The 26,647-nt window shown below is 41.0% G+C and overlaps 1 protein-coding gene across 4 annotated transcripts in view; it reads left to right on the top strand.

The window, feature by feature from the left end:
- The first annotated feature begins 8,851 nt into the window (after positions 1-8,851).
- Positions 8,852-26,647, top strand: part of TENM3 (teneurin transmembrane protein 3) — a 454,793-nt gene continuing 436,997 nt past the window's right edge. For all 4 annotated transcript variants that reach the window (XM_032618480.1, XM_032618479.1, XM_032618478.1 and 1 more), the window contains exon 1: positions 8,852-9,104. In XM_032618480.1, coding sequence (XP_032474371.1) covers positions 8,873-9,104 — 232 coding nt within the window. In that variant the 5' untranslated portion in view covers positions 8,852-8,872. The remainder of the gene's footprint in view (positions 9,105-26,647) is intronic.

Genomic DNA, 26,647 nt, shown 5'->3' with positions numbered 1-26,647 from the left:
CCAATCTGAAAACCTCTGCATTCTGTGGCGTATTTAGACTATTTGCATCTAATGTGATCATTGGCTTAGTTAAGTTTAAGTCTGTCATCTTGCTGTTTGCTTTCTATTTGCCCGTATGTTCCTTGTTCCTCTTCTACTTTCTTTGGCTCTGTTGATGTTTTATGCCTCCATTTCGTAGGATTCCATTATTTCTTTTAACTTACTGGCTGTAACTCTCAGTTTCATTTTAGTGGGTGCACTAGGGTAGGCTTTAAAGTAGACATCGCTAGTATAGCAGACTACCTTGAGGCAGTACTATGCTACTTCACATACAGTATCAAACACACTTCCGTTTCCCCACTCCTTCCTTTGTGCTAGTGTTGCAATAAATTTTACTTACACATATGTTATCAAATCCACAATACATTGTTATGATATCATTTTGTTTAAACAGTCATCTGTTTTTAAAAGAGATTTAATAAGAGAATAGCTTGTGTATTTAACCAAACAGCTACCACTTCCAAAGGCTACTTATTCCTTTTGTAGATCTGTGTTTCCATCTGATGGCATTTTTTTTTGCTGCCTAGAGGACTCCCATTGCATTTCTTGTAATGAGAGTCGACTGGTGATTAACTTCTGTATGTCTGAAAAAGGTAGTTATTCCGCCTTCCTTTTTAAGAGATATTTTCATTACTTACAGGATTCGATGGTGACAGATTTTTTTCTTTCAGTACTTCAAAGGTGTCTCTCTACTGTCTACTTGCTTTCATTATTTACAACAAGAAACTCTGTGTGTAATGTGCCTTTTTCCTGTGTCTGCTTTCAGACTTATTCCTTATTATTGATTTTTAGCAATTTTTTTAATAACTAAGTTATTTTTTTATTATTTATTTCCTTATTTTTGGCTGCACTGGGTCTTCGTTGATGCGCGCAGGTTTCCTCTAGTTGCGGCGAGCGGGGGCTACTCTTCGTTGCAATGCGCGGGCTTCTCGCTGCAGTGGCTTCTCTTGTTGCAGAGCATGGGCTCTAGGTGTGCAGGCTTCAGTAGTTGTGGCGTGCAGGCTCAGTAGTTGTGGCTCACGGGCTCTAGAGCGCAGGCTTAGTAGTTGTGGCGCACAGGTTTAGTCGCTCTGCAGCATGTGGGATCTTCCCAGACCAGGGCTCGAACCCATCTCCCCTGCATTGGCAGGCGGATTCTTAACCACTGGACAACCAGGGAAGTCCCTGATTTTGGGCAATTTTAATCACAATTAAATGCCTTGGTATAATTTTCTTTATATTTCTTGTGCTTGGGGTTTGTTGAGTTTCTGGGATCTGTGGGGTTTTGTAGCATTTCTCAAATTTGATTATTTTTCGGTTGTTATTTCATCAGCATTTTTTCTGTTCTCTCCTCTCTGTCTTCTCCTTCAGAGATTCCAGTTACATCTGTATTGGCGTTTTGAAGTAGTCCCACATCTCACTGACGATGTATTCATTTATTAGTTTTTTCTTTCTCTGTGCCTCATTTCATTATAGTTTCTATTACTGTATCTTTAAGTTCATTAATCTTTTCTTCTGTGATGTCTAATCTGCCGTCCATCTCACCCAGTGTATTTTTCCATCTCAGACACGGTACTTCCATCTCTACAAGTTTGATTTGGTTCTTTTTCTTTTTTAATGTCTTTCATGTCTCCATTTAATTTTTTGAACATATGGAATGCAGTTATTAATAAGTGTTTTCATGTCCTTGTCTATTCATTCTAACACCTGTGTCAGTTCTGGGTCAGTTTCAGTTGCTTGATTTTTCTCCTCATTATTTTCCTGCTTCTTTGCATGCCAGGTACTCTTTGATCAGATGACAGACATTGTGAATTTCACTTTGTTGAGTGCTGGTTATTTTTCTATTCTATAACATTCCTAAGCTTTGTCATGGGACATGTAAGCTACTTGGAAACACTTTGATCCTTTCTCCTCTTGCTTTTAAGATTTTTTATTGAGACCAGAATGATGTTTAGCCTATAGTTCTAATTATTCCCCACAACTGAGGCAAGGCCTTTGTGAATACATTGCCTAATAAATTATGAGGTTTTTCTAGTCTGGCTGGAAAAACTATACACTATTCTTGGCCCAGTTTGAGCTTTGAAAACTGTTCCCTGTAATTCAGTGGTCCTTTACAGGGACAGTTTTACCCAGGCAAGACATCTGGTAGCGTCTGAGCGTATTTTATTATTACCATGACTAGGCGTGCTACTGGTATCCAGTAGGTTGACGCTAGGAATGCTGCTAGACGTCCTACTATAGGATATCCCCCAACAGAAAGAAAATTTTCCATCTAATGTATCAGTAATGCCAAGGTTGAGAAACTCTGCTATAATCCTTTCCAGTCATTCTTCCTCTGGCCTCCAGCAGTCCCCTCACACACATGTGCTGGTCAGTGCACCGCTGAATTCTCAAGAAGGACCCTCTGCAGACCTGCAGAGTTCTTTCCCCATGCAGCTCTCTTTCCTCCAACACTTTGTCCTGCAAATTCTTACCAGCTGTTCTAGCAGAGTGTGAGCTCTGTCTCTTTAGCTTAGGAGTTGGCTGAGCTCTTCCTGGGCTCCTCCTTGCTGTGCTACAGCCTGGAAATTCTTTCAAGGCAGTGAGCAAGGGTGCTCAAGGGCTCACCTTGTTTGTTTCCTTTCTCAAGGTTCACTGTCCTTCATTTCTTCATGTCAGTAACTTGAAAACTTCGTTTCATGTATTTTGTCTATTTTATTGTCGTTGCTGTTTTAGACAGGTGGGTAAATCCACTTCCCGTTACGCCCTCTTGGCTGGAAGCAGAAGTTGACTTCTTATTTATTATTGCTATCGAATGTTCTCTTTATTTCCTCTCTTGTTTAAAGGAAGCAACCGTCCTTGTTTTTAATCTTCTCAATCACAAATTATTCGCTATATTTACTTTTCTCTGTACCTGCATCTTCTCAACAAGCTCACTTTTGTTACTCATGGTACACTCTCCTTTCCCTGTGTTTCTTTACACGGTTTTGTTTGTGTGTTAATTTTGTGTCTCAGACATGATTCGCTTGCGTTCTTCTATTTGAAACTGTAAGCTCAAAGTTTAGTTATGCTTGAATTTAGCATTATTAAAAAAAATCACCGTAACATGCTTTTATTTTTGTTCTTAATTATTTCAATTCTTTGATTTACAAATTTGTCTCAGGAAACAAAATTACCCCTGAAATGAACAATAGCAATTGATTTCATCTTGTGTTCAGTTGACAGTAATGTAACTATTCAGTGCTTGTGGTGTGCAAAGTTGTATTTACTGTTGGATTAACATAACTGGTAATAAATCATAAATACTAACTTATTAGGGAAAATACGAATTGTGAGTAACAAAAGGCAAAATTGTCTTGGTATTGTGTACAAATAGCTTAATTTAGATCTTTAATCTAAACTATGCTGAGGTAAATTAGTGTTTCTCTGAAATCTGCTTACTCTTTTGGGTGAGCGTCTCCAAACCATTCTAAAGTGAGGAGACAGTCTACGCAGGAGATATTCAAGGTAACATTCAGGAATTTGTAATCCTTACAGAAAATAAATAACAATGGACACATGAGTGAATTTGATGAAAAGCTTACTTAATCCTTTGGGTTTGGCTATTTGTTTTTATTTCCGTTGCTAGATTGACATATAAGCTCACAGAATTTTAGAAGTGCAGATGATTTTAGGGATGTTTGTCATGGGCCTGAGAGATTATAATCATTGGCATCAAGGGTTTTAAAAATATACAAAGTCCAATAAAAATCAGATTACTTCCTAAAGGTACAATTTTAAACTGTTTCTTTGGAGTTAAGAACAGGTTATGAAACAATGTCGTTAAGTTCTGTGGCCAAGTTTCAAAGCATGTTGAAATAATATACAGTATCTGAAATAGAGGATATGATCCCTAGTGTCCCTAAGTCAGGACTGCCTGCGCATTCATTCAAACAATCAAACACTTTGCAAGATATTGAGAAAAAACAAATAGCCAAATAATGGAATTTGCTCTAAGACCAGCTGTGTTTTCCAGAGCGGTGCTATGGGCAGTAACTGAGTGGTTTTTCAAGGAGCTAATGAAAATTAACCAAATCAGTTTGATATTGTCATATACTTGCTGTAGGCAGTTCAACTGAAAGTTTTCGGTCCCCTTTCTCTCTACTAGTTTCCTTTCCTTTTCAAAGGCCCCGCCCCCTGACGCAGCGAGGGTCCTGTTCGTTAATTGCTTTATGCTAAATATGCTCCCAGCGACCCTCTTCCTCTGGTAGGACTATGCAATCACCATCAAAGTGCTTCAACAATTTAACACCACTTAAGAAAACGCTTTTTTTTTTTTTTTTGGCGGTACGCAGGCCTCTCACTGCTGTGGCCTCTCCCGCTGCGGAGCACAGGCTCCGGACGCGCAGGCTCAGCGGCCATGGCTCACGGGCCCAGCCGCTCCGCGTCACGTGGGATCTTCCCGGACCGGGGTACGAACCCGCGTCCCCTGCATCGGCAGGCGGACTCTCAACCACTGCGCCACCAGGGAAGCCCAAGCAGCTGCCTTTTTTTAACGTTCTCGTCCCCAGCTTTGAGTGCAGGTGATAATGCAGAAAACTGCCTTTTTTTTTTTAATTAAAAAGAAATTTTTTTTACCCTGTTTTTATTGAAGTACAGTTGATTTACAATATTGTGCTAATTTCTGCTGTACAGCAAAGTGACTCAGTTATACACATATATACATTCTTTTTTTATATTCTTTTCCATTATGGTTTATCCCAGGAGATTGGATATAGTTCCCTGTGCCCTACAGTAAGAGCTTGTTGTTTACCCATTCTAAATGTAATGGTTTGCATCTACTAACCCCAAACTCCCAGTATGTTAATTAATATCATAATTTTAATATCAAATAAAAAATTATCACACTGGCCTCACACAACAAATTTTCCCAATATCCTTTATGGATGTGATTCTTAAAATTATGTAAATCACAAGATTAATAGTAAATGTCAACAGAAGAAATTATAGATATAGACAAAAGGTTGGAATATTCTAATAAACACCGTCATTTCCATGGGATATTAATCTAAGAAAACTGCCTTTTGAAGTCACATTGAACTCACTGGCTTCCATCAGAAGCATATCAGTAGTTGCAAACGTTACAGTGCAAATTAAATCCTTTAAGAGTTTGAACCGTGTGCAAAACCGGAAATACAGATGCAAAAGATTTTTTATTGTTTGGAAGCTCTAAGCCCAAAATGTCTTTTTCTTTGATGGTGTATTTGAATACTCTATCTTGATTTTTCATGGCACTTTAGAATTGCTCCACAAATAAAGAAAAGTCAGATATTTTGTGCTGGAGATGTTGTATAAAGCTCAAGAATACATAAAATTATCTTTTGATTACTAATTTATTAACATTTAATTGGAATTGATTTTTAAACATTGGTAACATTATTGCAAGGATGCGTCTTTGCTACTGATGGCGTATGTGCGTATTATTACTTTAAAGAACTTAGTGACTTATCTGATTTGCAAGACTGAAAAACTGTATCATGGACTGTATAGTAAAGAAAATACTTTTTACATTCAAAGGTCCAAAGGGACAAAGAAAAAGACAGAATGGAAATATGTGTGGTCTGACTTAGACGTGGGCAATTTTTTTTTTCTGTAAAGGGCCAGACAGCAAATCGTTTAGACTTTGTGGGGCCATCAGATCTCTGTATTAGTTTCCTAGGGCTGCAGTAAAAAAATATCACAAATTTGATGGCTTGAATCAACAGAAATTTAGCCTTTCAGTTCTGGAGGCAAGAAGTATGGCAGTGAGGTGCCGGCAGGGCCATGCTGCCTCTGAGGTCCTAGGGAGGCATCTATTCCCCGCGTCTCTGCCGGCTTCTGGTGGCTGCTGGCTACACTTGGCACCCTTGTCTCGTAGCTGCATTCCTCCATCTCTGCCTTCAACGTCACCTGGCCCATTTTCTTGTTTGTCTGTACGTCTCTGTATCCAAATCCCCGTCTTCTATCTCATAAAGAGACCAGCCATTGGATTTGAAGCCCACCCTAACTTACTATGACCTCATCCTAACTCGATTACAACTACAAAGACCACATTTCCAGATAAGGTCACCTTCACAGATACCAGGGGTTAAGACTTCAACATATCTTTCTGGGAGCCACAGTTCAATTCACTACAGTCTCCGTAGCAACCGCTCAACTCTGTCTTTGCAACGTGAACACAGCCAAGGAGAATACGTAAACAAATACATGTGCTTCGTTCCAGTAAAACTGTATTTACGAAAGCAGGCCATGGGTCAGATTGGGCCAGGGGACTAGAGTTTACCAATGCGTGGCCTAACTAATTGAAACAAAACTGCAGCAGAGAAGAAAAAAAAAAACAATTTTTCCTGGCATTAGTTCATTTTTTAAAAAATATTTATTTGGCGGCTCCGGGTCTTAGTTGAGGCGCATGGGATCTTCACTGTGGCGTGTGGGATCTAGTTCCCTGACCAGGGATCAAACCCGGGCCCCCTGCATTAGGAGCACGGAGTCTTAACCACTGCACCACCAGGGAAGTCCCAGTCAGTCCATTTTTAAAGTATAAAAATGCCTACATATTTGTATATATAGCAACACTTATTTTTTGAAAGATGTCAACTTAGGGCAAGAAATGGAACCTTTATAATGATTTCAAATCCCAAAACTCTATTACTAAAAATGCTTGACTGACAATATTTTTCTGGTCAATGAAAAGCTTTCTGAGGATCATTTAGTTATGAGAGTCTATATAAACCTTTCCTCCAAAGAGATCAAGGCTGTTTTGGAAACAAGATTTTCCTTTAACTTGGGCATATTTATTCACTCCAGTAGAAGGAATGTACCTGTTTCCCTCACTAAGCATATGTTCCCTGAGGGCAGGGACAGTGTTTGATTCAGTGGTGTGTTCTCAGCATATTAGTCATTCGTTAAATATTTATCTAAAGTGACTTCTGTTTGTTGGAATAACAAGAGTAAATTCGTGTGTTGTTGTTTTAATCCTGTTGTACAAATATAGTCCCTGTCACCGCACCTTGAAATTATTTATTGTCTTAAACAGAAAGGAAAGCTACGTTAAGGGGAATCCAATTTCTATTAAAAGCTATTGGGAGAACTTGTAAAGAGAAAAATGGAGTAATGAATCAGAGGGGGTCGGTGAAAAATGTTAGTTTATAAAATAGGATTCATCAAAAAGTAGAAAAAGGTAGGGAAGTCAAGATACATGTCAACAACCAAGCTAAAATATTAGCAGCTACTTTAACAGTGCAGCTCAGTTCAGTAGCAGAGACACATGGAACCCCATGTGGGATACCCTCAATATGGGAGGGGTAAGATTCAGTTTGGTTGAAGAGGCGGCTGGAGGAGCACCCAACTTTTCCAAGCATAGGTTCTGGTATTCTGGGGTCAGTCCAGCTCAGAGTTTCCCCACTCTCCTTATCGCTGGAAGGAAGGCCGAAGTTAGAAAGTGAAAGGTATTAGGAGTCGTAATTTTGCTCAGAAAGAATCAAGACTTGTTGACAGCGTAGATGTAACCTGAGTTGACGTGGGCGAATCGGAGTCAGCGAAGAGACTCCGAGTTGGAAGCACATTAGAGAGAGCAGTGTGACGTGTTTCATGATGGCCAAGGATGAAGAGAGGGGGAGAGAGACTCTTCCGGAGAAGGACTCTCAGGAGAAAATAGCTAAAGACAAGTCCCAGCCCTAAGGACGTGGAACCCGAGAGAAGACCTGGGGCCACCGGGAATCATTTGTTTCAAGTTGGCTATGGAATCACTCAAATAAAAAGTGAGTTTAGGGAAGGAGTGGGGCGGGGAAGACACTGAATGCTGAAGACAAGGCCTTAAGGGACCTTCAGACTGAAAGGAAAGACAAAAGGAGAAAGAACTGCAAGGAGGACCACGTAGAGTGTGGATGAGCCCTGGACCACGGTGTAGAATGCGGGTGCGGCCCTCCCTCTTCTGGGCCCTGTATCTTCAGCAGCAGAGCCTTTTCTACCCACCCTGACCCCTGTCCTTTTAGCAAATTCAGGAAAAAGAGAGTTGCTAGGCAGAGAAACACAATTCGCCCTGCTCCTTCTAACTCATTCTCGCTACCGGCCCTTGCAGGAAACTATCCCATCAGTTCAGCTACTTGCATTGCCTTAAAAATCAAGATAGTGCTGATTCAGTTCATTTTCTAGAAAGCACAGTGCTTTTGAAGGGGAGGAGTAGAAGAGAAGGGTCCGCTTTTTTCCACCTGTCAAGACATTTAGGTCATTAACACGGGATAATTGTGCCCTCTGAAGGAAACGTCTTTGTGAAAAATAATCAAACGTTCAATGCACTTGACAAAGTTTTACTTCTGTGAAGCTCCCAATTTGCTCCTAATCTTCAATAAATAAATAAGTAAATAAAAGTAGTATGCGTTTTTGTAAGAAAAAGAAAGGTAATTTTTTATGAATGGAGAAAATGCAGCAAGAGAAAACGTTTCCATTGTGGAAAATTTAGAAAACGTCAAGACCAATTTTTAGCTAGCTTCTGTATCAAAATTTGTGGTTGACCTTACTTTTTTTTTTGTATTAATGTGAAAACTCAGATCTAGGAGCTTAAACAAGCACCCATAGCTCTCATTACCAGAACGGGTGCCTCACTTCCTGACAATACAGGACATTTTACACTGATTTCACGAATTTTCATTTCTTGTGGAAAGCACGTTGGCTCAATAAGCAATAATACCCTTACTTTCCACCATTCTCCAGATCGAGAAGGGTACAGTCAGTTTGTAGGCGAATGTGACGCTGACATCATGCAAACCTTTTATCTTCACAGACAGGCCAGTGAGAATGGAACCCTGAGCGTACCTCGCCGCAGCCAGGACTGATGTGCGCCCGGAAGGAATGAAGTATGGACGTGAAGGAACGTAGGCCTTACTGCTCCCTGACCAAGAACAGACGGGAGAGGGAGCGGCGCTGTGCTAATTCCTCAGCAGACAGTGCGGAGTGCAGGGTTCCTACACAGAAGTCCTACAGTTCCAGTGAGACCCTGAAAGCTTTTGATCACGATTCCTCGCGGCTGCTTTATGGAAACAGAGTAAAGGATTTGGTTCACAGAGAAGCAGATGAGTTCACCAGACGAGGTAGGTCATGGCTCTAGTAGAACGAAGCACGCTCGGCTCCTGCTAACTTGCAGGTGTCGCTTTGTTCCCTTCGAGGTGATATGATTATTTCTTAGATTGATGTCCTGTCCTCTGATTTAGACGTTGAGATATTAGATGACCCCCGAGTATCCCACATTAAAAGTAGAAAGCCACCTGTGGACACATGGACCCAGATGCAGGTATGGACCCATGTAAAGAATCATCCCACACCCCACATTCCGTATGTGAGGTTGTGATTCCGCGTGTGGTCCAAGTGTTGGTGCATAAACTTGAAACCCAGGTCTCCAGGGCTCCCCGCCAGGCTCAGGAAGGCGCACACAGACGCTGTCTTTGTAGTTAGACCTGGTGTGAGGAAACTCATCTTTCCCTCAGGAGAAAGTAAGAATTCTTCCTCTGGATCATCTCGTGATCCATCTGGCCCAGCTGTTTGTGTCTGTTTATAGGAGAGCCTGCGTCACAAGGGTTCCATTTTCTCTCTCGAAGGCATTTTGGGACGTTAAGTTTAGGCCTTAAAACCTCCTAGTTTCCCATAACGTAATCCATTATGGTTTGGTCCTTCCCACGTGTTTGCCGGACACTTTTACGCTCTGTTTTCTGCCTGCGTGTTCTACCAGTGCGATAGCGACTTCTGTAACTCGAGTTCACAGTCCTAACCCTACTGATTTCCATGCTTTAAAGACAGTGGCTTCTTTAAAATTAGGCATACAGAGGGACGTTTCGTTCCTTCCAACACAGTCTTGAGATGTGGGCAACATTACCACTAATAAAAATAAAATCCTCTTACATCTGCATTGCTCAGTTCATTTACCTAGAACTTAGCATCCCGTAGCTAATTTGATCAAGAAACGAGGACAAATAAATTAAACTTCAGAAATAAAGGATATGTTCATTCTTTTCCAGTCGCCTTACAGACAGTGTGACTGACGGTTTAATACTGAACAGGAACAAACTTAAGAAAAAGTAACAATGCTATAAATCATTCCAAAGTTTGAACTTTTCCGTGGTTCTTTTCTTCTCTGCGTTGTGGAAAGAGCCGCCCTCAATAGATTGAAATAGTGTTCCCTCACCTAAACCAGTTTACGTCAAGAAGACTCATTTGATTTGCCAGAGAGATCGTGTTCCCCGCGAAAGCATGCCTTACTAATTACAGGTATCAAATTATACGAAAGAGGAAAAACTTGCTTAACGTTTCAAATCCAGTTTTTAAGGGAAATACAGAGCAGATATTTGAGATAGGTGCCCTTGCTAGATTAAGGGACTTGAGTTCATTGTCCCATGCGTGATCATTCTAAACCCCGTTTCTTCCTTCGTAATCTCTACACAGTGAACAGAGATTATCAGAGTACATTTTTCACCAGTTTCAAACACAGCAGGTACTGTAGAAATGCAGGCAATCTGAACCCGGTGTGAAGTCTCACCCTTTGTAACAAAAATAACTTTTAGTGTAGTGCCCCGTTGGCAAAGAAGAAGCTACACTGTGGGATCCCGTGAGAGGGAACAAAGCAGCACATGTGGCGTGATACGCCGAGGAAGCGCGTCTCGGCCCCGAGCAAGCCTTTAGTTTAGGCAGAGAGGATGCTTAGCAGGTTAAAAATAGCGAGCTGAAGTTTTCACCTCCCAGGCAGCGTTCGTCCAGCGCACACTGTTGCTGGTGACACGGCGAGGCCATCTGTGGAAAGCCCGGAACCAAAGTCTTAGGGGACCAAGCATCCCTGTCACCTAGCTCCCTGCCAGCCAAGGACTAGAGAGTGAACGGGGCAGAGGGAAGGGACAGAGACAAGGCAGCCGCCAGGGGCCTCTTGTCAGGAGCGGCCGAGTGCAGTGGTGAGAAGAGGTTTCAGAGCGGAGGTGAAAGGAAAAGCGAAAGTGCAGCGTGCAGAGGTGCTGCCATTCAGTTGACGTGTTCATAAATCAGGTCGTATTAAGAACGTAAATGGAATGCACTGCTATGGACAGCTGAGGTGTGCTGATTCCTTACCTCGTTCCAGTCAGTGTGTGCTCGGCGTCCCGTGCACCATCACTGAACTCTCACAGCACCTCGGGACGTAGGGCCCAGGGGCATCGTCCTTTCACAGGTTGAGACGGTCAAGGCTTGGAGGCCTGAGATCCCATGGCCAGTGAGGGCCGTGCTGGGACTTGAACCCAGGCCTGTCTGCCCCCAGGTGCTCAGGCTTCTAACCTCTGTGCAGTTGCCAAGGCAGAAAACGGGCAATTCAGTGTCAGCCTTGCCCTTTGGTTTCTTGGAGTCAGTCTTAGCCAACTTTGATGGTACCGATCGAGAGAAATGAGGAGACTGGACACATATTTGGGAAATAAGATGGACGCGATTTTGTGATTGGGCGGATGAGTGTGTGGGGAAGCGGGGAGCCTTGCAAATGCTTTTTCTTCCGCCTGCTTTGATGTGGGGAATATTTGTAGCAGGAGCGGCAGGTGAGGTGAGAAAGGAGCAAGGGAAAGTCTGCTCTCGGGTGATGTGTTTCCCAAGCACGCATGATGAAGGATCCTCCCAGCCTTTCATTTTCTTTGAACCTGACAAATGTCAGTTTTTCCTCCCTGACTATTACGCTGTGGTATCAATTATTTAATTGACAAAACGTGCTTCCTGCCACAGCTCCTGACATCATACACGTAATAAAAATGAAAGATTAAAAATATTAATGGTAGCCAAAGACCGTTGAAACTCTTCCAAAGAGTCATGCTAATTGAGCTCGACCATGGAGTCTCAAAGCGCCTTGCCAGTCCAAATCCACTTCTTCTTTGAATGACGCAGGAAAACGCAGCTTCAGCTGCAGGAAGGGAGAGTAGAGACGCCTGTTAATGCAATTACATGGAGAATTCAAATCTAGAAACACAATGATTTTAGTCAACCTTAAAAAAAAAGAAAGGTAGTATTTTTATTTTTATCGACCAATTTTATGGCCTATTATCAAACTTAACTTTAATCATTTTTTACGGCTTTACTGACTGGCAAGTGACTATTGTTAATTACGTGTTATATTCAGATACTGTAAAGCTAAGGAGGATTTCCTTTTCACAGTAATGTGTCATTTGACCGGTTCTCACACAGATCTCTTTCTCTCCTTTTAAATCTCTCCGTGTGGTTTACTGGGTGGTGGGAATAGTCCATTTAGCAGCTGTGGAGCTCTCTGTAGGTGTGATGGGGTTAGGCTAATAGTGGCTTCTTCGGCATCCTTGGATACTATTTTCTTTGATTCATCTTTGAAGGGAATTTATCCTGTCAGATCTGAGACACATTTCTTATGAAACAGCTGCGTAAGATCATCCCACAGTTTTTAGAGAAGTGATAAAATAAAAGATCTTTCCTTCTCCGCACTATGTACATTGCCTGTGATGTCCTTGACCAAATGCGGAAGCTCATCAACTCCAGTGAGGAACACTGGCTGTGAAGGTGAAGTTTGAAATGAGGTGATATCTGGAAGTGGGAACACTTTTTTTCCACAGAACCCTAACCCTGGAAAAAAAGGAAAAACACCTCTGAGATAGTCTTAACCCAAAGTGTTTACCCGTTAGTCAGTCATCAGTGTTGTGGTTGTGAATTTCAGAATTTTAAAATGAAAAGCCTACCATTTATTCTTCATTTATAGAATGTCAGGGGAGGAAGGTTACCTGTCTTTAAATTTGAAAAGCAGACAGCCTTATGTCTGTGTTTGTACGCACCTGAAATCCAAATACATAATACATTTACAAAGTAGGAGAGGGAAGGAGGAAGGTCACTGATTTCTGGGTGGGGCTCCCTGGTCCCAGCAACTCTCCTCTTTCCTCACCGCTGCTCTGGGATTTGCCTCCTCTTCCTGCTTGTCGCCATCAGGGGTGCTCAGCAACCCCCAGCTCCCACAGACGCGACTTCTCGCCTCGTGGTATCGCTCGCCCAGGGCTGGTCCCAGTAGAGTTGGTGGGAAAGGAGACGCCACAAGCCCTGAAGCCTCCGGCTGCACCTGCTCGGTGGGCTGTGTCCTGAGTCCCGGTCCATCTTTTATACAAGATTCCGGATGCGAGACCTTCCCCTGACCAAATGTGACCCTCTTTTGAGAAACAAAAGGGCATTAGAGGCGCGGTCTGAGTTTTTCTGTACACGTGTATCCAGGACTCTGGTATAAGGGTTGTTCGAGTGATGCCTCATTTACCCATCTCCCAAATGGCTCTTTACCCCTCCTGAGCTGAGCAGTGATATGGGTGCACATGAGGTCTAGAACCCTCTTAGGGTCCTGGTGGACAAAGCCGATGCACGTGCCTTTCTTCTTGGGCCAGATGAAAGCTCGAAGTGGGATGAAGCCCTAGCGTGAGGATCAGAGAGGACGCTGTGGCTTCACGGTGCCGGAGAGAGGCTCCCCGCCCCCCCCCCCCACACTACTCACGGGGGTGGACGTCGTGCTGCAGGGGCAGCTCTCTTCCTTGGCCCCTCAGGAGCTGAGGGAGCCTAAGTGGACGCCTTTTCTCCACTCCAGTACTGTGAGAGTGCCAGCCCCGGAACTCAGGGAGTAGAAAGGCTTGTCCCCAGCGACTAAGACGACTTGTCACTGCCTTTCCAAGGCAGCCCCCAGGAAAGCAGCAACAAGCTTAATGGCGCCCAGCACGTAGGAAGTGAGGTAGGATACAAAACAGATCGGGAAGCTCTGAATGCAAATGAGCGATGGGAAGAAAAGGAAAAGCCAAACCCAATGAAAGATTATAATAAGAGCACTGTCAGACATCTAAGTACAACAAAAAAAGCACAGCAGCAAAACCAGCAGTAACGGCCGAACGCTAAGGTGGGGAAAGCCATAATTTACAAACCAAAAAAACAGAATAGATATGTTGAAGAAGGAAGGGTGGTCATTGCTGAACTCCAGATGACTGGTTTTGAAGACCAAGTAGAAGAAATGACTCAGAAGGTGAAGTTCCAGGTAAAATTAAGAAAACACACACACACACACCTTAGCACATCCTCGAGAAATTCTTTAACTTTGTGGATAAAGATATTTTACAAGATTCCAGAGAAAGAAAAACAAGTTTCTCTTCTTGTGACTTACCAAAGAAACAAATATAAAACTAATGAATCTCTCATCATCAACAGTGAAAACTAGAAGACAACAGAATAACTTCTACCACAAGGAAAAGACTACAACCCAGGGGTTCTATATGCAGAGAAGATATCATCCATCTCTCAGTAAATGCAAGATATTTAGGGACATGCAGAGATTCAGAGACTGTATCACCAATGTGCACCATCTGAAGTATTCAAGAAGTGATACCAACTGAATCAGAGTCACTACCTGCGAAAGGAAAGGAAAATGTGGTGAACCACCCACCGTGCAGTATATGTGCGGTCAAATCCCAAATGACGATAGAGCGAGTGGAAATGTGCAAGAACCACTACAAGGGAAACCCTAAGAAAAGACTAGAAATAAAACTCCTTCCATATCAGCAAAATCCAATAGTTGGGAGAAGCTGGTAGGGAAATTAAAAGTGTTCCAAAAATCTCATCTGAAGAAAGAGGGGAGAAACAGTTATGGAACAGAGCTTTAGTGGAGGGGAATAATTGCTATCTTTCATTCATGTGGTAATGAAAAATATGTATTTGAATATGAATGTCAGGGAAGGGAAGGTAATCATTAGTGAAATGAAGAAAGCACAATAGACCTACCTAATTAGCGGGGGGGGGGGGGGGGGGGGGGGGAGGAAGAGGCATGAATAGCAATCTGTTCAACTTAGCAAAAACAGCTCCAAGGAAAACGAGGAAACAGGTAAAATCATGAATAACCATAAAACAAGATGGAAGACGTGAACTCTCCCATATGACATATTACATGAAACAGAAATGAACTGAATTTTGACACAAACAGAAACTAACCAGCTGATTTATAAACGTTATTGGTATTTACAAGAAACAGACTTAAAATGGTTAAAAAGTGGTTGAGAATAAAGAGATGGAGATCAAGAGATATCAGGTGAACACAAACAAAAAGAAAGTAGGATCGGCAGTACTAATATCAGGAAAGGTGGAATTTGCAATTAAAAACACTAAACAGGGTAAAGAGAACCACTGAGCAAATGGTAAGAGACAACGGGGTGAATACTCTTCAAGTGCATACATCACACAGTGTAGCAGCTAAATTTACAAAGCAGAAGCTTTTAGGGAAAACATGTTGTTAAAACACATCTATTGAGGGATATGTGGTTCACCTCCTTCAGAAACAGATCTAAAAAGACCAACAAAAATGAACATACTGTATATATTAAGAAATAAGTGAAATATCGGGAAAAAGGAACCAAAGGAAAATAGGAAGAAGTAGATCATCATGATAAACTTAAATTAAAAACAAACAAAAAGTTGATTCTTTAAGAAGTCTAAGAAACCAGAAAGCCCCTGATGGTCCCGATTAAAGAATAATGAGAACGAAAATAAGGAGAGATACTGAACACATCATAACAACGAAAAGGAACTGCTCCAAACAACACATTTTTTTAAATCTAGGGAAATTTATTTTTTCTTAGTAAAATATGATCAACCCCAAATTATTTCAGAACATGGAGAAAAGTCATCAGAATCAGTTACCTCAAAAGAGATTAGCAAGGTGATTAAAAGGGACGCCATTAAAAAGTACCAGATAGGGTCCTAGGTGAATCTTACATAACCTTCAAAGGTTATGTAAGTCCATAGTTCAAAAAGCTATTCAACACCAAAAAAATAAAAAAGAAAAGAAAAAGATGGAAAGCACTAAAATTCATATTGTGAGGTTGACATAACCTTAACAACAAAACTTGATTAACATAGTACAAAAAAGAAACTATCTAGACCAAAATTTCTTCTCAATATGTATGTAATGAAAATTCTAAATAACCATTTGTATATAAGAATCCAGCAATGTATAAAAAGGGTAACAGTCTGGACCAGGTTAATAACCAAGTGATTACTAATCCTGGGTGATGATGCAAGGATCTTTCAATGTTGGGAAATCTATTAACATAATTAGATTAATAAATCAGTGTAGAAAAGCATGATCTTATCACTAGATGATGAAAAGGCTTGGGATAAAATTTTAAACCCATTCCTGATTAAAATAAAACTCACTAAGTAAACAAGAAGGAAAAAAAACAAATATGTTAGTCGTGTAAGATGATCAATCAAAAAAATTACGGCTTCCCTGGTGGCGCAGTGGTTGAGAGTCCGCCTGCCGATGCAGGGGACGCGGGTTCGCGTCCCGGTCCGGGAGGATCCCACATGCCGCGGAGCGGCTGGGCCCGTGAGCCATGGCCGCTGAGCCTGCGCGTCCGGAGCCTGTGCTCCGCAACGGGAGAGGCCACAGCAGTGAGAGGCCCGCGTACAGCAAAAAAAAAAAAAAAAAAAAAAAAAAAAAGCATTCTCAAGGGTAAGATTCTAGGACCATTTCAGTTGAAATCAGTAACACAAAAAAGGCTCACCTACCCTCACAATTACTATGCAAAATTGTTTAGACATTTTAGCAATTGTAGTAAGAGAAGAAAATGAAACAATTGATATATATTTTGGAAGACGTTAAAATTAGCACTTTTGCTAAATATGTGATTGATTTTGTACGTACAAAAAACCATGTGAAATAAAAACCACTAGAAAATCTTTTTTCAAGTTTGAAGCAAATTGGTACTTGGGTAAATGCAAGATGAATCTATGGACATCACTGGTAGTATATTTAGCATAATAGCTGAGAGTATATATTCTGGACGAAGATATGTGTTTGAGACCCACATCTGCCATTCATTAACCAAGCGGCAAGTTACCTCATTTTGGCCGAGTAACTTGCTTGAACAAATCACTTAATTTCTCTGTGCTTCAGTTTCCTTCTATGTACATTGTGCTTTAGCTTTCAATCTGCGGTTTGCTGAGAATGAAACGAGTTGATATATATAAACTGCTTAGAATAATACCTGATGCATGTTGTATACCATTAAGTACTTATTAAACAATAATTGGCTAAACTTGGCAGTCAGAAAAAAAATATCCTACCACGATGGCAACAAACGCTATAAAGTTCTCTGGAATAAATGTTAACAAGGGTGGTATAGGACCTAATATGAAGAGATCTGTAAATATTACTGTGAGACAGACAACAGATCTGAATAAATAGAAAGACAGTCAATGTTTTCGGATGGGAAGACAGATATAAAAATATCAGTTCTATGAAAATAAATGCATAGGAGTCAAGGCTTATGTTTAATTGGAGAAAGTGATCTGAAAATTAATGTGGAAGAATAAATGTCAAAAATATATTCAAAAGTGAGGATAAAAGGGCCTTACCATATATTGTTTAAAATAGTATAAAGCCATGTAATCACGTCTATAAGATATTGGCGTAAATAAAGACAAGTTGATCAGTGGAGTTGGCTAAAATTTCAGAAATAGATCCTAGCATACAGGGAAATTTAGCATAAAACAAAAAATGGTTTTTCTATTCATTGGGATTTGATAAATGGTGCTGGCACAACTGGTTATCCATCTGGAAGGAAATAAAATTGGACCCATATCTTTCAGCATATTCAAAAATAAATTAAGATGGATTAAAGACAAATGTAAAAAATAAAGCAATAAGAACTCTAGAAGTTGATTTGAGAGACTGAGTAAAGTAGCAATGACTTGACCCGTGAGTAGCAGAAAGTTCCAGAAACAGTGGTTTAAACACCTAACAGAATTATTTTCTTACAAAACAAGAAGTCCAGAGGCAGACCGTCCAGGGTTCAAAGATGCCATCAGGGCCCCAGGTACCTTCTATCTTTCTTGGCTCAGTCATCTGTAGCATGTGGTCTTTGTCCCACGGATCCCCAGATGTTTGCTGCATTTTCATATTCCTGTTGAAATAGAACCAAAGCAAAAGTGAGAAGGGTTTCTCTCCATTGGACTATTTCCTTTCACTCCCCAGAGACGTCTTCTTGCATCTCTTTTTTTCACAACTGTTATCCTTGGCTACGCTTAGCTGCATGAGAAGAGGGAACATTTACTATTTTTGCTTTCCAGCTTTTATAACAGAGGAAGGCAAGGAAAAACTGGTTGTGAATCTACACAGCCTGCCCCAGGGACTATGTACATCCCGAGAATAGAGGAGACCATTCTAATTGAAATAAAAAAAAACAGAAGAGAAGCCTTATATGATTATTTTTTACTTAAAATCTTTTATATAAAATATAAATACGCATACCACGAACAAAATGATTTTGTTGGGAAATATGTTTATAATCCATGTGACAGATAAAAGATACACACACACACACACACACACACACACACACACACACACACATAAAATAAAGTAAGAGTGACTTTTACAAATTGAAAACAGAAAGACAACCCAATGGGAAATAGCTTCAATTCACAGAAGAGCAAATTCAAGTGGTCAGTGAACACATGAAAAGGTCATGAGTTTTCCTATTAGTCCGAGAAAAGCAGTAGCTCATCCGGGCCCCTGCATCCCCCCTGCACAGCTCGTGTCCTGGCATCCCTCACAGAGCATCTGTGAACCAGGTGACCACCAGTGATTTGCTGAGGAAGTTCCTCCCAGCTTGGTAAGCAGAAAATGAATGGGAGAAGCAACCATAGTGACAGGTGTTCCTGTTTGGAATTCTGCACACATTCTTTTCAGACAGACAGCCTTGTACATTGGAGTCACACCCTAGAATGTTCTTCCATCCAGGTGACCTAATACACCTGCGTGATCCATCGGGCCTTCCTCCATGTTGTTTCCATTGAAAAATACATAGTGATCCATTATCAACATCTAAACGCAATACATTGATTCCTACAGCAAGGACTTGCTGTACAACTGTGAAGTTTGGGATTAGGAAGAAGCCAAAAAAAAAAAAAGACCAACTTGTGAATTGCATCACACAAAACTTGACTCAAAAACTCTTAAAAGTATTGAAATAAACACAACAAAATCCATTTGCAGAATTACCAAAAAAGAAAGAGAAAGGAAAGAAAAAACAGTAAAATATTCACAGAGGTTGTATTTGGAGAGTGGGGCTATGAGGGAAAACCTGCCGCTCTAAATCATCAGAGGTCAAAGGCAAAAATAATCCCTGTCTTGGAGCCACAGGAGTGGGGAGGAGAAGCACCTTTCCAGACAGGCAGGTACCGTTGTTAATGTTCACACTGTCCTGAGGGTTGGTTTTCGATTCAGGATGAATCCCAGGGACAGCAGGAGCACGGCACAGCGTTTCTGATTTAGTTTAGGGATGAAATATAAACCCAAAGTTCCTGGTACTAAAGGGCACTTTAACCCTTGTGACCCGTACTTTTCCCAAGGTCTATTCTCTTCCTTTTCCTCCTGCTTGGACTCTTGATACTATTGTTCTCAGCCTTGTTTCATGGTCCATTGTGCTACCTTCTTTATGCCTCTGCATAAACTTACGGTTGGGAGATATCTGAGATCCTCTAAGTCCATTTTATAGATGAGGAAAAATGAGACCCAGACTTGTGAAAACGCTCACTCAGTCAACAGCTGGTGAGTTCCAGAGCCAGAAATAAACAGAGTCTGATCCTATTATTTTCCTACTCTTCCGCCTTCCTAATTTACAAGAAAAAACCAAGCCCTTTTAAGAAAACCACAGAAAAAGCTAACCATGTTCTTGAATATGCTTGCAACCTTGAAGTAAGCATAGATAGCTTAGGTCATAAACAGGACAAAACATAAAAAGAAAGTTGATAAATTGGACTTCATCAACATTAAAACTTCTACTTATCAGAAAATACCTTTAAGAAAATGAAACAGCAAGCCACAGTGTAAGAGAAAATTGTCTATATATATATATATATATATATATATATATATGTATACATACACACACACATATATGACAGTATATATATTTGTCATATGCATGCATATATAGACATATATACGTATATGTCATATATATGACAAAGGACTTATATCCAGACTATATAAAGAGCTCCTATAACTCAATAATAAAAAGATTAACAATGCAATTTAAAAATGGACAAAATCCTTCAAAACTACATGGAAAATACACAAATGTCTGATGAGTACCTGAAACAGCGCTCAACATCATTAGCCATCAGGGAACTGAAAATTAAAACTACGACGACATATTACCACTCACCCACTGGAATGGCTAAAGTAAAAAATTCCGCAGCACCAAATATCTGTAAGGATGTGGGACAACCGAACTCTCAGACATTGCTGGCGGGAGTGCGAAATGCAGAATGGCAAGATTTTCAGAAACGGTTCGGCAACTTCTTATGTAAACTTAAAAATAACACCTTCCTTTTGACCGAGCAATGCATATCCTAAGTATTTACATATAAGACAAATGAAGCTTTATCTTCATAGCAGCTTTCTCCATAAACAACCCGAACAGGAATCACCAAGTGAATGGATGTTACAAATTGTAGTTCCATTCATGCAATAGCCTGGTAATACCGAAGATGAATTACTGATAACGCAGCAATGTGGAAGAACCTCAAAAGCATTCCATTAAGTGAAAGGATCCATAGTGGATACTGTGTGACTGTTTATATTCAGTTCAAGAACAGACAAAACTTATCTATAATAAAAGAAGTCAGGGGCTTCCCTGGTGGCGCAGCGGTTGAGAGTCCGCCTGCCGATGCAGGGGACGCGGGTTCGTGCCCCGGTCCGGGAAGATCCCACGTGCCGCGGAGCGGCTGGGCCCGTGAGCCATGGCCGCTGGGCCTGCGCGTCCGGAGCCTGTGCGCCGCAACGGGAGAGGCCACAGCGGTGAGAGGCCCGCGTACCGCAAAAAAAAAAAAAAAAAGAAGTCAGAACAGTAGCTGCCTACAATGACGGGGATTGACTTCAGGGGATACGGGAACTTTGTGGGCGTGAAGGAGATGTGCCATGTTTAGTTGGGCTTCGTGGTGGAAACATATGTTAGAACTCACTGAAGTGTCCACTTAAGATTTGTGTACTTCACTGCATATAGAATTTACCTAAGCAGTAATAACTTTAAAAAACAACCCCCCAAACTAGGCATGCTCAAACAAGTGTAGCTGGATGTGGGAAGTCTGGGGTTTGCTTTCTCTTTTCATCCAGCTTCAGCCAAGATGACATTTCACTTGGTCCTGGGACAGTCACATTGTCTCCACTGAACCACAAGCACAGTCCTTTTAGAGACCTGCCAAAGCACTACAGTGTTTTGCTGGATAAAGACATTTTGCCCACTAAGATAATAGCACCCCCAGCCTTTCCAGGACAGTGCCGAGGGAGAGAAGGCCGACTTGGTGGAACACAGTTGGGACCATGCCTTTCAAATATTTTCATCCATTTCCAAATAGAAAAAAAGGTCCATTTTTAACTCTTGGATATAGGTTACATGTTTTGGCAGTTTTAATGTTGGAATTCCCTAAAATGATAAATAATTTTTAAATCTTTCCACATATTGTGTGTTTCCAGATAGGTCAAAAGAATTAAATTCATATTTCTGAGATGTAAATCATGAAAGATGTACGTATAATTTTAGAATATCACCAATAGCATTTGGCGGATGTAAAAATAATATTCATAGCTCTGTTGATTAAGATACTAATTGTGTGTCTCTCTGTACCATTTTATCCTGTTTTGGAAGTGAAATGGAATATATCCATTTTTTTCTTACTCTTATTTTTATTTTGTTCCTTTGTATTTTTTGCATTATGAAAATAGATTAAACGTTCAGGCATGTTGGAAACTGTGAAAGAGGAAAATTTGAGACCCAAGAGCAAAATGCTTTTAATTTTAAAGACTGAGATTTCATTTAGTCTTGGATGCCATTATAGTGAATAATGGGAACTGATCCTAGACTTCAGAAGAAATACGACCATGTGGTCTTACCGTTCAGCACTTAGCGCTGCTGTGAATTTCCAGTTCTACCCTCTGTCATCTTACAAAAACGAAAGGAATCTGAAACCCTGTTTCATGTTTTCTGAAATACTTCCTGGTGCTAAGAAAACCTTTTCTTCGGGAGAACAGGGTTTCATAAAGAAAGACAAAAACCTGAAACAGACATCAGATCCCCTAGGCTAATTACTGCAACTCCAAAGTTTATTCCTTTTAAATATGAACTCTTTAAAATGATTCATTTAGAGATCAAAATGATTAATCCTTCTCAGTCACTACGAATGTCAGCGGTGGGATTAAAGGATTTAGATGGCCATGTTTACTCAGCTTTAAATTTCTGTACTTAAAGACACCAGTTAAAGAGCTGCAGTTTATCATCGTTTCATGTGAATGTTTTCCTCTTAGTTCCCTCTTTTAGCTCCCCTTCCTAACTGATTGTTAACTAATTTTGGCTGTTAAGTAGGTAAGTGCCTCTTTCAGACTTGGCAGCCAACCTGCTTTGTAGATTACCTGCCAGAAGGTGTGAGTAGATAGATGTAGCTTATAGCGCTCCTCTGGACACAGTAGGGGTAATCCTTGCCCCCTGCCTCGGCCTTTATTGGTCTGATGTCCTGAGTACCCTCTTGCTGCTAAGCTTGTATCTGGTTCCTTGCCACACTGCCAGTTTTGGATCCACGTTGTGAGTCACTGTGGTGCCGCTTCAGTCACAATTATTAAACACGTGCCACTTCACGCCAAACCACACGCTATTTATACCAATACCTACTGCAGTTTGATTATCAGATAGCAGCAGATGCGTTGTAGGGTTGTAGGCGTATAAGCATCCATCGCTGGGTCCTGGGTTGTTCTACAGAAAGGATGACTGGGTAAAAAATAAAAAGCAAATTCATTTTCAGAATGCTTTTGAGAAAAACCAAGTTTAAAGTTATGACTCTCCTTACAAATGGGTACAAATGGTTGCTAACGTCAGAATTGCACTGTTCTGCGGTGGGTACCTAAATCCTTCATGGTACATGCCTAAGAAGATGCTTTTTCTTTATAAGTCAGCAGACTCACAACCTCATTTTTCTTGTTTGAGCCACCAAGCCTCCTCTTCAGTATCCATGTTAGTCCCCCCCTGGGGGCTTCACAGATCTAATCTTGAAGAAAATGCATATTCTCTGGGGCTGATCATTCAAATCCTGCTTTCCCTGCTTGCAAATGCACTTGGGGTTTTCCCTTCTCAGGCTTCTCATCAAGTTCACCGTCAGGTCTCAACCACACACTTCCAGTGACAGGTACATACAGTTCACAGCCGAGTTCAGGATGAATGCTGAGGGGTGTAACCTGCAATGGCTTCCGTTAGACCCGTATTTTGAGTAATAAATTGCATTGTAAATACGGTGTACAGTGGTCGTTTCCTTTGTCCTCTAGAAATATTAGATATTAATATCTTATGAATAGGTACATCGAGAAGGCTGTTGAATACTGTTGACGATATTTACGTTTTATAGAGAGTAAAATGGGGTAGGGAAAGTTAAAGTATTTAGTGGGATTTTAAGTTAATTTTTTTTTTTTTTTTTTAGAATCATTTATTTTATTTTATTTATTTTTTTTTTTGCGGTACGCGGGCCTCTCACTGTTGCGGCCTCTCCCACTGCGGAGCACAGGCTCCGGACGCGCAGGCTCAGCGGCCATGGCTCACGGGCCCAGCCGCTCCGCGGCACGTGGGATCTTCCCGGACCGGGGCACGAACCCGTGTCCCCTGCATCGGCAGGCGGACTCTCAACCACTGCGCCACCAGGGAAACCCTAAGTTAATTTTTAAAATGTAGTTTTGTGTAGGATCCTGTAAGTCAAGATTTATACCCTCACTGGAGCTTCTACTGCATGTTCAAGGGTGGGTATTCTGTTCAAAGAGTTACAAATTGAACGTAAGGAAGTTTGGAGTATCCCAGAAAATATGCATTAGGACTCAAAGGGGAAAAAATTCCATACGCTTGTTTTAGTCTGTGATCTTCTTATCGTTTTACAAACACAGCAAAAAAGGGAACTCCAGGTAAGATGGTGGTGACACTGGATCCACCAGTACCAAATAAGCAATGTTTGTCCAATTTGTAGTTTGGGGCTGTGCTCTGCCCTTGGAGGTTGGTGCCTCCATGTCAGAAAGTATATAATTCCATCCAAGCTGACAACGACCAAGGAAAGTACTTAAAGGCAGTTACAGATTATTTTATTTCTGTGTATTACACTTACATTGATCCTTCTCTCCATTTCCTACGCTCAGTTATGGGGCTTGTTACTATAGAAGAAATAGATGCTTATTCGCCTTTTAAAAAGTCCATATATGATGAAGGGAAAGGGAAGAATGAAAAGAAAAACGTTGCTCCTGTATTTCTTAGACAACTTCATTTCTTTACAATAAATGAGGAAGGAGTTTTAAAACCCAGCTTCTCCAAGGGAAGGTAGTAAACTAAATTTCTAATTATTGAATGGGAGCTATTAAACAGCAAATCAAGAAAATATATTGGTTTTCTTAAAAGAAGGTAGACTTTCATCTTTCTTTCTTATGTTTTTAAATTAATGGAAATTATCATGCAAAGTAAAAATTCAAAACTATAGAAGAGAAAATTACTGATTTCCTTCACTTACGTCTCCTTCTGTGTGGTCCATCTTGACAGTTAATGGCCCCCTCCCCTTTATTGATGCTCAAAACCATAGGCATTTATATAATCTGTTGGGTCTCCTTCTTAGTTTCCAAAAATGGGATCATACTCTACACACTGCTTTGCAACTTGTATTTTTTTAACTTAAAATATATATAATAGGCTTCCCTCCAGAACAGAAAACATAGGTCCAAACCCACTCTTTCTGCTATAGCCACAGAGCCTTCCATGCAGGGAATATATCGCGTATTTAACAGTTCCCTTTCTGGTAAACGTTCCAGTTATTTTAATTTTTACAACCATGCCATAATAAACATTATTTGTACATGTCTGTTTAAGTCCAGGTGATTTTATTTCTCTCGGATACAGTCACAGAGGTAGACTTTCAGCGCTAAAGAATATTTTAACTTTAACAGACAAAATATTTTCAAAGACTAAGGCAGCATAATAGAAGGCAAAGAAAAAATTATAAAGAAATAATGAAATTGTGTAGCAGACCCGCAGAATCCACTGCTGTTTAAGAGAACAGTTCGCGGTTTCAGTACCAGTTTCTGTGCCAATGACTTATAGTCCAACTCCTCACTGCAAGTTTACAATATGGTATATACACACTGGCAGTGTGGCATAAAAGAGAGCCAACAGATAATAAGTGTTGTGAGGATGTACAGAAACTGGAACTCTCACACACTTGTGGTCAGAAAGTAAAGTGGCGCAGCCACGGTGGAAAACAGTCTGGCGGTTCCTCAAAAGGTTAAACATAGAGCTAATACAATATGACCCAGCAATGCCTCTCATAGGTATATACACAAGAGAAATAAAAACATATGGTGGGGCTTCCCTGGTGGTGCAGTGGTTGAGGGTCCGCCTGCCGATGCAGGGGACACGGGTTCGTGCCCCGGTCCGGGAAGATCCCACACGCCTCTGAGCCTGCGCGTCCAGAGACTGTGCTCCGTAACGGGAGAGGCCACAGCAGTGAGAGGCCCGCGTACCGCAAAAAAAACAAAACAAAAAAAAAACAAAAACATATGGTGTTCCATAGCAGCATTTTCATAATAGCCAAAAAGTGGAAACAACTCAAATGTCCATTAACTGATAAACAGATAAATAAAAGATGATGTGTCTATACAATGGAATATTATTTGGCCATAAAAAGAAATGACTACTGGCACATGCTACAATGTGGATGAATCTTGAAAACACTATGTTAAGTGAAAACAGCCAGTCGCAGAAGTCTACATATTGTAGGACCCCTTTTCTTTGAAATGTCCAGAGTAGACAAATCTATAGTGAGAGAAAGTAGCTTAGTGCTTGCCTAGGGCTAGAGGGAGTGGTGGGGTAAGAGGGGAAATGGGAGGTGACTGATAATTGGTACAAGGGTGATGAAAATGTTCTAAAATTGGTTGTGGTGATAGTTGCACACCACCGTGTGTATGCTAAAAACCACTGACTTGTACACTTTAAGTGGGTTCACTGTATGGTTTGTGAGTTAATATCTCAATAAAGTAGTTTTGGAACAGAGAAGAAACGAGTGAAATAGAGAGAGAGAAAGGGCACAGTCTAAGCATTAGAGAATCTAGACATAAGAGGGGAGAGAATACCACGAGTTCTCATGTGGGACCAGCCTCCTCTGGGTTCTGCAGTCACCCTGTGTCACTCCGAGGCTAGTCCCTCACGTAGAGGCTTTTCCCTTTCAACTCACCCAGACATAGCAGATGTCTTGCCTGTTGGTGAACATCACTGTGCATTGCAGCTTTGAAAAATCCCTTCTTGTTCGGACTAGGTTATAGACACCATGCAAGACAAAGGCCATTTTTTTTTCCAACCCCCTTCTTTTATTAAAGAGGTAGCTATGCTCAGTGCTGGTGGAAAGTGGTCCTTTCCATTTTGTCACGTACCCTCACTCATTTTTCAAAATGTGAACTTTTTTCAACGATGCCACCTGCCTGGGCTGTTTATTCAGTCTTTGTTTTATAGGTTTCTCAAATTTATGAGTGTCATGAAACAGAAATGCCTAATCTAGTCCAAGCTAACCTTGCCTTTTAATCACAAGAAAT

This window comes from Phocoena sinus, chromosome 21, assembly GCF_008692025.1.
Source record: "Phocoena sinus isolate mPhoSin1 chromosome 21, mPhoSin1.pri, whole genome shotgun sequence".
Lineage (NCBI taxonomy): Eukaryota > Metazoa > Chordata > Mammalia > Artiodactyla > Phocoenidae > Phocoena > Phocoena sinus.
The sequence above is the reverse complement of the archived record's forward strand: the minus strand, read 5'-3'. Positions and strand labels throughout refer to the sequence as shown.